At 28.5% G+C, this 11,961-nt stretch overlaps 3 protein-coding genes across 4 annotated transcripts; 2 read left to right on the top strand and 1 right to left on the bottom strand.

Annotated features, from left to right (window-relative positions):
- Window positions 1–6,448: 6,448 nt before the first annotated feature.
- On the top strand, window positions 6,449–7,546 carry LOC132923208 (uncharacterized). Of its 2 annotated transcripts, XR_009661127.1 has the most exons (3): window positions 6,449–6,901; window positions 6,992–7,156; window positions 7,214–7,546. XR_009661127.1 is itself a non-coding variant. In XM_060987061.1 (2 exons), the coding sequence occupies exons 1-2, from the start codon at window positions 6,976–6,978 to the stop codon at window positions 7,342–7,344; spliced, it is 312 nt and encodes a 103-aa protein (XP_060843044.1). In that variant the 5' UTR covers window positions 6,908–6,975; the 3' UTR covers window positions 7,345–7,546. The 2 variants fall into 2 exon arrangements, 1 of the variants encoding a protein (XP_060843044.1); XM_060987061.1 differs by lacking the exon at window positions 6,449–6,901 and having other exon boundaries at window positions 6,908–7,156.
- A 538-nt stretch (window positions 7,547–8,084) lies between these two features.
- LOC132920867 (3-oxoacyl-[acyl-carrier-protein] synthase, mitochondrial) lies at window positions 8,085–9,707 on the top strand. Its single transcript, XM_060983588.1, has one exon. It carries the CDS (start codon window positions 8,181–8,183, stop codon window positions 9,432–9,434), a length of 1,254 nt encoding a protein of 417 aa, XP_060839571.1. The 5' UTR covers window positions 8,085–8,180; the 3' UTR covers window positions 9,435–9,707.
- On the bottom strand, window positions 9,409–11,944 carry LOC132920868 (target of rapamycin complex subunit lst8). The gene is made up of 7 exons (XM_060983589.1): window positions 11,555–11,944; window positions 11,186–11,237; window positions 10,961–11,123; window positions 10,748–10,898; window positions 10,487–10,677; window positions 10,277–10,419; window positions 9,409–9,554 (listed from the first exon to the last, which is right to left on the bottom strand). The coding sequence occupies exons 1-7, from the start codon at window positions 11,672–11,674 to the stop codon at window positions 9,439–9,441; spliced, it is 936 nt and encodes a 311-aa protein (XP_060839572.1). The 5' UTR covers window positions 11,675–11,944; the 3' UTR covers window positions 9,409–9,438.
- Between the last annotated feature and the right edge of the window lie 17 nt (window positions 11,945–11,961).

The following is an 11,961-nucleotide window of genomic DNA, read 5'->3' as shown; positions in this document are numbered from 1 at the left end:
TTTCACGTATACCTATAATAATATAAAATTAATTGAAAAATAGAAGTACTCATTAAGAACGAGATAAAAGTAATTATAGTACTTTACTAAACTGCCATATGACAGATATTAAAATCGATTTTACAGTCAGGATGTGAATTAATTCTTTATCAGTGCACGTGTCACTACCATCCTGTCATAGATATCGATACCTAAATTTGTCGTCCAAAATTGGATTGTTATTGTTTCTTAATGCACATATTATAATATTGTATCAGTGGTTCTTAAACTCTATCCTTTAATTAGGTCTGAACAAGGGCGTATTTGAGGGGGGCAAAGGGATCATTCGCCCCCCCCCCCATCACTTGTATTTTGTTCTATATAATACATCAATTAATAATTTATTTAAAAAATGTTCTATTTGATAAATATTGTAAATCGTATTGATATCATATTACTTAACATAAAAAGTATTTTATGCCAATTTAGTGAGTAGTGTTGTAGTTCACGAAAAAATGGTGACATGCATGTTGAAATTTCTGTTCGTATAATTTATTGAAAATGTTATATTTTTATAAGAAAAATTTAGACTTTGATCGGTAACCAGAGTTATTGAAAGGTTGAATTATTAAAAAAAAAATATGTTTAGATTACTTGAAAAAAATATTCATAGACAGTTCGTCAACCACTGCGTAACCCATCGTTTTCAGTTTTCACACATAGTTAAGAACCCAATATTGTATTAAATATAGGTATGTGTGATAATTATATTCTATTACTCAAACACAGTGTTTTCCAACGTATGGGTAGCAAAATATTTTTAATGGGTCACGACTCATGGATTTTTTTGTGAGCTAATTAAGCAACTATATTGATAATAATATATAAAAAAAAAACCTAGACAATTGTTTTTATGTGAGTCGCATACCCAACAAAATAGTAAATTAATTGTTGATCGCCATTACAAAAATATTGAGAAATACTGCTCTTACATAAGTTCTAATAACTAACGTTGATTGTCGCCGGATAATTTAACAAAATGCTTATAATATTATTACGTTTACCAGATTCATTGAATATCAGTGATTTTGATTTTCATTTATTGCCAATAACGGCAATAACGATTATGAATATGCCATTATCATCGGATTTTTCAATAGTTAAATTTAACTTTTAATATGTCTTTTTGACTAAAAAATTTTCAGCGTATCTAAATATAACCATAATGAATAATAAATAATTGTATACACTTTAATATGTATTTAGCAAAAATCAAAATTATTTTTGATATATCTTAACGACATCATTACAAATCAGTATCAAAAATTGTTGATATTATTATTATATATAGGAGTATTGTGTTTATAAAATACAGTGTATAGCAGGCATGTCCAACATTTTTCAGCTTGCGGGCCAAAATCCAAATTTATATTTATATTGTGGGCCGCACATACTTCACGGTTTTATTTTGTTGATTTTGATAAAATATACAATAGACGTAATATCATTGTTATTCATCAAAATTAGGACTCTAATTTTGTGTGTTTAAAGTACTGAATATTTCCACGCTAGTCGTTTGTTGTTAGTTTGTTTTCATCATTAGGAACTGCAGATTCACATTTCTTGTTTGCAAAAAATAATAAATCAAATTTGAATTATTAAAATATCTAAAAATAAAAAGTCTAAAATCGATACTGAATGCCGTGTTTTCAATGATAATTAAAATAATTGTAAGATATTTTGTTATTTTTAAAAGCTTATTAAAATAAAATTTTTATATTTATTTGTATTTATTTATACCTATAAAAATTTCTAATTTTTATAAAATGGTCATACGCCAGTTGATATATTTTTTCAGGCCACGGGTTGGGCACGCCTAGTGTATAGTAAAGAACAGGAGTCGTAGGAACCTGTGGCTCGTAGTATATACATCAATAACAAGACCTAGAAAATATAAATTAAAATTCCATTATATTATAATGAAAAAAAGTTTTTCTAAATTTAAGATTTATTAAAGCCTACTAATTCCTGTTAATATTATTTAGTAATTTATATTGATAATTTTTGTAGTATGTCGAATTTTTTTTTTTAACTATACTGGCCTTTGGAAATCAAAATTTTGCAATTATTTGAACAATAGATCATTTAAACGAAAAGGTTCCAGACCCCTAGTATATAATATATATATTATGTAATATACTCTGGGATCCGTGTGTGAGTATGTGTTTATATGATTAACTATATTACTATTTTTTTTTTTTTTTATGATTTCAATATTGTTTAATTACCCGTGAACTAGATAAACATGAAATGAATTGACACTTATCCTGATTATGTAACGATGGTTAAACTTATTATTATTAAAATAAACAAATACGATTTAATATTTTAACATAACTAAATAAAAATAAACAGTTAATAATTAAATCATTTGTGCATATACACATATAAATCATAGAAAATTAAAAGTATTTATTTATTATTTTTCACAGATATTATTTCTTATATCCTGAATTTGATTTCAATAGTTAAGTATCTCAAATGTAAATGCAAAATAATGTCAACCAAAGATCAGATACTAGCGGCTACTATAATATTTTCGACGTCAAGATCGACGATAAAGTCATCAACTATGCTCAGAAGAAAGCCCAGGTGTCGTTTAAAAGTAAAGAAGATATAAGGATCATTTCATCCGATTCGAACAGGGCACCATCCAGTTCCATTGAACAATTCGTTTGGAATAATCCTTGGCTCCAAAATATCGACTTTACTAAAGATCAGACCAACGACAACGACGACGACGAGACCGACGAAGAATGTAATGAAGAAATTGATAAAATGAATGTACACCATGTTAACCCTTTTCATATATCTATTAAACGGTCTAAACAATTTAAGAAACAACGAAAATTTAAGCCACGCAGAATGAATAAGCAAAACCATGACAACAATAATATAGGTTGAATACTTTAAACTATATATTCTGGTTGGTCTTCAGTATAACTAAATCTGCAGTGACTCCAAAACGGATTTTCTTCCTTGTGCACATTGTTAGATACATTTTCAATGAACATTTTGTACTTCTTAAAAATAAATTTTGGGTCTAGGAGAAATAAACACTAAAAAAACAATTATTACATTTAAAAAACCAAATTGAAGAACCTATTTATACATTTTATATACAGTATATATATATAATTATTATTTCTTTCCTAATAAAAATCGTATATCGAGTAGTTTTTATATTTATATATAAAATGCTTTATAATGTATTTAATAATAAGTATTTTAGTTATTTTTATGAATCTAAATAAATGAATGCTCAATTGCTTACCGCGCGCAATCAAAATTAACACAACGCATTAGCTCCACGATATATTATTCTTTAAGAAACACTGGTCTAAGTAGTAATCGTGTCTCAATAGTTAGAGTAAATACAAAATAATATATGATTGTGTAATTTATTATAAAACCCAAAATTTGTACTGGTTATACTATATTCATACAATTTGATATTATATTATGATTAAATTGATCATAGTGCATTGTAATGCAAGAAATTTAATAATATCTTACTCTCAGTCTGACAAAAGACGTCATTAACCATATTAATTTGTTTATACATTAAATAAAAATAAAAAAATAATATCATAATTGACTGTTGATTATAATAGTATGCAATACTAGGCCCTTATCATTCCTTATTATTTCATACTCTAAGTTTTATAATAAACGTTGCAACATTTCAATTAGGTATATCTGACTTATGAAAAGAGTTCTAAAATACATTCCTTATTACAATTAGTGTCTAATTATTAAAATTACTCAAGAGACCATAAACTTATGAATTTTATTTATTTTAATTGGTTTATGACAAATATATATTTATATCCATTGCAATTATTCTTCTATCGTACAAAATGTAATGACGTGCCCTTATGAAATAAATTTCACACTAAAAATAAATTTCAAATTGTTAATTTGATAAATTATTTCCTTAAGTAATAAAAATAAATACGTGTAATTAACTACGTCTTGTTCGATTTAATTATAAATACCAACAATATTTTTATTCTGCACACTTAAAGCAAAAAAAAAAAAATTGAAATATTAAGATATTTAATATAAATTGCATAGTCCATTCATTATGTAAAACGATTAGTTTTATATAAATTCCATTTGATATCATAAACGGTGAGAACTTTTTTCAATCATATCATGCGTAATATTTTATAACAATACTATTTTGGATAATAAATATTATAACAGCCAAAATATTCGTCGCTAAAAGTATAGTTTTGCTATTTACATGTTAATAAATCATAAAATACGACCACGATGGCACTTTTTAAAGATATAACAATAATATCACAACTTTAACTTTTATATAATTGAACTAAAATAAAATCTTAATCTCGATTCAGCCCCGGCTACAGTACTTTCTTACTCAATTATTATAATTATTATTTTATTTATTTTTTATTAATTTATCCGAACGTTGTTTTAGTTTTTCTTTCGTCAATCTACAACGCTGTGTTCATATAATCACTTATAACTTATCACAATATCATTATTTTTCACAGAAAGATATATTCCACCATGGTCCACAAGAGGTCCTGACGCTCCCCGTTACAAAATGGACGAAGTATATCCACCACCCCCCCGCAAAACAACACGAAGAGGCGTATCACGCGCATCTCTTAAATATATTGCCTCGATCCGCATTCTACAATTGGCCAAACCCCGGCGAATAAGAAGACGGGAAAACAAAGAAAAATATTTTCGCGTGAATCCAAAGTCACTAGTTTATGAACCATCAAATCGTATTCTCGAACTCTCCAAACCCCGGATCCGCGTACCGAAGGTCAGGTAAGTATTGCTTTAATTATTACTATTATATATTTTTTTAGCATGATGGCCGATTTAAAAAAAGGTAATAAATATAATTTAAAAATTAAAAGTAGTATTTGTATCGATAACGTTCTGATATATTTACTATTGTATCCAGAATAATAATTGTACCTGCGGTGTATTTAAAAATATTTAATTGATAATCATATTGTTAATAACATCTGTTATTTGACTAGTTATTTATGTTAAATATTAGTAATGATAAACATTAATATGTTTACAAAATCAGAACAAATTCTCCACTGATCGCTTAAAACAATAGTTTATAGTAGCATTACAAAGTGGCACGAATAATATATAATAATACTAATTTTATTTTGCATGCAAACAACAAAAAAAAAAAGAAATAACAAATTAACACAAGCTGCAAACACGTACATGAAGTTGGCCCCCCGACTTTGTTGCAAACAATTTCAAAATTATTTCAAACAATTGCATATTAATTGTAAATAATTGTAAATTCTTCTATGCGACGATCGTATTCTTCATTATTCATAAACGATTTGTTGTTATCACGTTTAGCATCAATAATTAATGAAATTGCTTTATTAAATTCATTTTGCATTTTATTTCAATCCATTTTTAAGCTTTTAACAAAATAAATACGTACTGAACTACTAATAACCCTAGGTACTACTAAACGGATCGTGTATTCGTGTTGAATGTACAGGTTATATATTAAACAGATAAATACTGCGATATGCGATATCCACGATATTTTTCAATCAACCATTTTATTGATATCAGTCATTTACCCACCTGATATTTTTAGAACTCGGAAAATATTGACAGTTGACACCAAACTTACTATTTTATGCCAGGGACACACATGCGTGTTTAAAATCGGTTATCGCAATCGACATAAACCCGTGTTTGATATAATTTCATGTCTCCGCACAGATATATAAAATAATTTTATAAGTTTATTTTATATACCCGTGTATCACCGTTTCTCATTTAATATTTTCGCTATTATACGTATGATATATAACCTAACCTAACCTAACCTACGTATGATATTCAACACGAATACACGATCCGTTTAGTAGTACCTAGGGTTATTAGTAGTTCAGTACGTATTTATTTTGTTAAAAGCTTAAAAATGGATTGAAATAAAATGCAAAATGAATTTAATAAAGCAATTTCATTAATTATTGATGCTAAACGTGATAACAACAAATCGTTCATGAATAATGAAGAATACGATCGTCGCATAGAAGACGTAAAATTATCCAAGACTCAAACAAAATGCAAAAAAGATTATAGAAATATTCGTAAGTACGACGTTATTTTAATAAATGATAAAGAGCGCTTAATTAAAGCCATAAACCATAATAATGACAGTATACGTTATTTCATTAAAAATGAAGAGCTATTCAATATTCTTCACTCCACACATATGACATATAGCTATCGGCCATGGTGGCCGCGATCGTATGATGGCTGAAATAAAGTTAAAATATTATAATATAATAAAAGAAACAATAATAATTTTTTTGAGTCTTTGTACCGACTGTCATAAAAAATCATCTAATCCAAAAAGAGGTCTTGTTTCTAAACCAATTTTGCATTCAGCATACAACTCGCGTGCACAAATAGATCTAATTTATATGCAATCGCAGAGTATAAACAATTACAGATTTAAAATGAATTATCAGGATCACTTGACAAAATTTGTTATACTTAAACCACTAAAGACTAAACGAGCAGAAGAAATAGCATATAACTTAATGGAAATTTATACAACTTTTGGACCGCCAGCAATTCTACATTCCGATAATGGGAGAGAGTTTGTTAATAGTGTAATTAATGAATTACATAATATGTGGGGTGATGTTTGTTAAAATAGTGCACGGAAAACCAAGACATAGTCAGAGCCAGGGGTCTATAGAACGTGCGAACCGGGACGTGGAAGATATGTTGGCGACATGGATGGCGGAAACAAAATCAACAGATTGGCCATCTGAATTAAAATTTATCCAATTTTGAAAAAATCGTGCTTTTCATTCTGGTATGATAAATAATTAATTTAAAAAATAATTTTAATTGATACTTTTTAGTATCGGTCGATCACCTTATGAGGCAATGTGTGGTTGTCCAGCTCGTTTAGGTGTTGCATCAATTGGTTTACCAGTAGACGAAATTAGCTCTTTGAAATCTGAGGAAGATATTGAATGTATTTTGAAGTCAAACAAAGACGAGGGAGCCGAAGAAAATGTACCGTGTACTAGTAACTCAGAACAAGTGACTAGTGACTTAGAACTTGGTAAAAAAAAAATGTAATATAGTTTAATATGTTTAAGTTAATAATGTATTTATTTAGTTGATCAACGAAAACAAAATATACTTGATGCACGTCAATCATCTGCACACAATTTAAAAAAACAGGCACTAAAAATGGTTAAAACATCCAATAAAAAATATATCCTTGCAAAGCAAATTTATTGGATCTAAGTACTGTTTTAAAATCGGCAGGTCAAGCAGAAAAACCGTTATCTCTTCAGGAGGCAACTACTCTAAATAGTATTTCAGGGGCACAAGGATATACCCGATGTCAATGTAAGACAAAATGCAAGACGAACAGGTGTGCTTGCAGATCGGCATCTAATTCTAAATGTCATAGAAGTTTGCCATGTGAAAATAAAAATGAATACCTACGTTGAAAATCATAAGAAAAATTTTAAAAAGCTTAAATTACATAAATTTAAATGTTAAAAAAATACTTGTTTATTTATTGATTATTTATTAAGGTGATACTAGATTAATTAATAATTATGTTTGATAAAAGTAATATTTAAATAAGTCAGATTAAATTTAAAAATCTGGCATCTTTGCCTACTATCGTTAGGAAATGATAACATATACTAGGCGATAATATCATTTCCTTCCGATTTTAGGAATTGTCAACATTTACTAGGAATTGTCATCATTTCCTAAATGTCAACATTTCCGGTAACATATATATATTATTACAATTAACCCTTTATTATTTGTATAGATAAAACCTTATTGTTTTATCACAGTACTTGTATAATAGTCAAATGTAAGCCATTCCTTGGATCATCTTGCGTCAGTAAGTCACCGGGATCTAGTTGTCGAAGGATCTATATGATCGTTCACCGGCCTTAAAGTACTGGTAATTTCTCAGTGATATCGGCTGCATTATATTGATAACATTGATAACAATTATCACTATTGCTTTTGAATTAGAAAAGAAATCTACATTTGTTTTGTTTTTCAAGTTTTATATTATTCTATACTCGACAATATTTTGTAGTTATAAAAATAAAATGATGAAAAAAAGAGTCGTAGTAACTGGTATGGGTGTCATTTGTCCAGCTGGTGCCAATAAATATACGTCTTGGAAAAATATTTTGTCGGGAAAATCGTTTGTAAGAAAATTGGACAATGACCTTTACAAAAACATTCCTTCCAAAATCGCAGCAACTCTTGACGGACTGGAGGATTTGCCAGAATCATTACCCAAGAGCAAAGTACGTACAATGGCTCCTTCGACTCGTCTAGCCCTAATTGCTGCACAAGAAGCAGTTGACGATTCAAAAATATTTTTGTCTACTGTTGATAAAGAAAATATTGGGGTCAGTGTAGGAGTAGGAATGGTAGACTTAGAGGATGTGTGTCAAACAGCCAAAGCTTTAGAAACTAGTTACAGTAAAGTTAGCCCATACTTTGTACCACGCATTCTGCTCAATATGGCTGCTGGTCAAATAAGTATGGCTTACGGTATACAAGGACCCAATCACGCTGTGTCTACTGCTTGTGCAACCGGAGCCCATGCAATTGGTGATGGTTTTCGTTTTATTCAGTATGGACATGCAAAAGCAATGATTTGTGGTGCTGCCGAATCGTGTATAAGCCCATTGTCAATAGCTTCTTTTTGTAGAATACGAGCACTATCTACTCAAAATGATAAACCAGAATTGGCATCAAGACCATTTGATGTAAATCGAGATGGTTTCGTTATTGGTGAAGGTTCTGCTATGCTTATATTAGAAGAATTAGAACATGCTATTAATAGAAATGCTCATATTTATGGAGAAGTTCTAGGTTATGGCCTATCTGGTGATGCTTCACACTTAACAGCACCACCAGAAAATGGCCAAGGAGCTTTACTAGCTATGACTAGAGCCATTCTAGATGCCAAGGTAGACAAGAAATTAATTACATATGTAAATGCACACGCCACTTCAACTCCAGTAGGAGATGCAATTGAATTAATAGCAATTAAAAGACTTTTTGATGAGCACTGCATTAATGTACATGTTTCATCCACAAAAGGTAGTCATGGCCATTTACTAGGATCTGCAGGTAATTTAGAGAGTATTTTTACAATTCTTGCTTGTTATGAAGGTGTCATTCCACCAACAGCAAATCTAAATAATATTTGCAAAGAAGCTGAAAATTTAATTTGTGTTACAAAAGGTCCAATAGAATGGAAACAAGAAAAAAGAATAGCAATAAAAAATGCATTTGGTTTTGGAGGTACAAATGCGAGCCTTTGTTTTTCAAATTTTATTTTATGATTGTTTAACTATATGGATCACAAAATGCTAAAGCTGTAAGTGCTTTCTGATGACCTTCATATTCACGTTCTATATTGCCACTTTCTACGTTCCATAATCTTGCCATGCCATCTGATGAAACTAAAAATAAGAAAAAAAAGTCATGAAGTAAAATATCTATTTCGTTTTACAAAATTGAGCACTGCCAAATAATGTAGAAAAAAATAATGTATTAGAACCTGTAAATAAAATATAAAATATAGAATTTACTAAAATAAATATTCATGTATAATAGATACTTTAATAGTTATCTGAATCAAAACAATAACCTAAATTAACTGTTAAATGTGTATTCTAACAAAAATAAAAGTTATCATATTAATTTAAAGAAAAGAACTTTGTTAATGATTGTCAATGAATTACGAATTCACACAAAATTTACATTTGTAGATTTAGAAATGTAAGATTAAGTTACAGAGCAATAACTTTTTCTTAATAAATATGAATATATTCATATAATGAAAATAATGAAAAAAATTAATTCTTCAATAATTATATTGATTTATATATTGAAATAATAGACCATTAATATATTATTAAATTAAAAGCAAACTCAGTGATGCCAAATAACATAATTCATTAAATAATATTATTAGCTGAACATCAAAATGTTATTCAATATTATAATATTGCCCATTTATGTTAAGAGTACTTCTCAGTGATAACCAATTTTTGACTGGGTCAGCTTGATGGATGGTAATAAAACCACCTATCACTGTCCCAAACTCCCAACAACTGCTACAAATTATTCTTAAAATAAATTAACCATAGCTCTAATTTTTTATAATTATTCACAATAATACCTGTTAATAAATGTTCCGAATCATTACTAAACGCTGTATCCCATACCCATCTCTGCTTTTCATCTTTTAGTTCTTGTTTCAAAGAAAAATCACTTGTTTTCCAGATAAAAGCTGATTGATCAGCTGAAGATGTTACCAACAATCTATTTCAATCAAAGATATTAATTAGAGGTTAATACTATTACAAATCAAAACTATTTTCATTCTTACGTTGAATCAGGGCTAAATTTACAATGAAGAGCGTACTTCCTATGAGCATTAATTTTGTGCTCCGGACTTAATCTAGTACCATTGCCATTATATCTCCATAGGTAACAATTTCCTTTATTATTTACAGAAGCAACATAATTTGCACTAGAATCAATAGCCACACATTGTATAGAAGCATCAACTTCAGGTATCTAAACTTATGGAAAGTTAAAACAGGAAGAAAATTAAAACTGAAGAACTGCATTAATGTAATACACTTACAAGTTGTTCGTTGTGATCAGTTTTCAAATCCCATAAATGAAGCAAGCCAGACTGATCACCTAATATTAACTCACCTTGATTAGGATGAAGGCATATACTAGTAATAGGTGCAGTAGTTTGAAAAATGCGCTGACATTGCAAATTTCTAGACCTGCACAAAAATTATTAAAACTTAATTTAGTCTTGTGTTATTTAAAAACTTTTAATTTATACCTTAAATCCCATACACGAGCACTACAGTCTTCGCCACATGTAAACATCCATTTGCCATCTTCATGAAATCCAACACCGGTTATATTTTTTGAAATCCCTTCATAGTTTAAAATTGGGTTTGGATTGCTTGAATTTAAGTCGTACATACGAATATGTTGAAACCCTATGTGCCGAAATACCATAATTAAATAGATAAGTATGAGATGTAATTACTGAAAAAATTACCTGCAGCAGCCAAAAGTTGTCTGTCTGGCGTTATTTCTAATGCATTTACTTGCTAAATTAGTTGGTCAAGGATTCTATTCACATAAATCATTTTAAAAAACTAAAAACAGTCAAGGTACATAATATGCCAAATATCTTTTTTTATATTAAGTAGGTATACTTAAATTTACATGAATTATAACTTGGAAGGATTAAAATAACAATAAAAAATACTAATCAAATACACAGTAAGAATTTTTAAACAGAAACGATATGATAATATAAAAAAAATGTACTAATTAATTCAAAATATTTTAACATTCATTCAACTCTTACATTGACAAAATAATTGAACAGATTAAATATTTATGATTATGTCTTAAAGGATACAGAATCTAAATGTGTTAAACTTCTATTGCAAACTCCAGTGTTTGCATGCCATAACTTAATTGTGTGATCATATCCTCCAGTAGCCAACAGTACCTTTTCAGTTAATGCGTTGTCTACCATTATTTTAAATCAATACATTGAAAGAGAAGATCCGAATGAATAATTCGAAACTGTTATTTTATTTGTCAATAAGATTAATAAATAGAAAATCAATTTAATATTTTGCAGTTCAAATACATTTTTAGTACTATGAAAATATAAAATATTGATAATATATAATAGTTACAAATAATAATGAATCTTGAAAATGAAATTAAAATGTTAGAAATATGAGAAACTACTCAAATGACAAATTTGTATTTACTATTTAATACCTAGTACGTCTATAATAAAGTACATCATATTCT

This window comes from Rhopalosiphum padi, chromosome 2 (genome assembly GCF_020882245.1).
Source record: "Rhopalosiphum padi isolate XX-2018 chromosome 2, ASM2088224v1, whole genome shotgun sequence".
NCBI classification, from domain to species: domain Eukaryota; kingdom Metazoa; phylum Arthropoda; class Insecta; order Hemiptera; family Aphididae; genus Rhopalosiphum; species Rhopalosiphum padi.
Note: the sequence above shows the minus strand (reverse complement) of the source record. Positions and strands in the feature narration are given on the sequence as shown.

Coding starts and splice junctions, on each gene's coding strand:
- LOC132923208 (XM_060987061.1), top strand. CDS start 6,976: ATGTGTGGTTGTCCAGCTCGTTTAGGTGTTGCATCAATTGGTTTACCA. Junction 7,157..7,213: donor GACTAGTGACTTAGAACTTG/GTAAAAAAAAAA, acceptor GTATTTATTTAG/TTGATCAACGAAAACAAAAT.
- LOC132920867 (XM_060983588.1), top strand. CDS start 8,181: ATGATGAAAAAAAGAGTCGTAGTAACTGGTATGGGTGTCATTTGTCCA.
- LOC132920868 (XM_060983589.1), bottom strand. CDS start 11,674: ATGGTAGACAACGCATTAACTGAAAAGGTACTGTTGGCTACTGGAGGA. Junction 11,124..11,185: donor ACAACTTTTGGCTGCTGCAG/GTAATTTTTTCA, acceptor TTCGGCACATAG/GGTTTCAACATATTCGTATG. Junction 10,420..10,486: donor AAATTTAGCCCTGATTCAAC/GTAAGAATGAAA, acceptor TGATTGAAATAG/ATTGTTGGTAACATCTTCAG.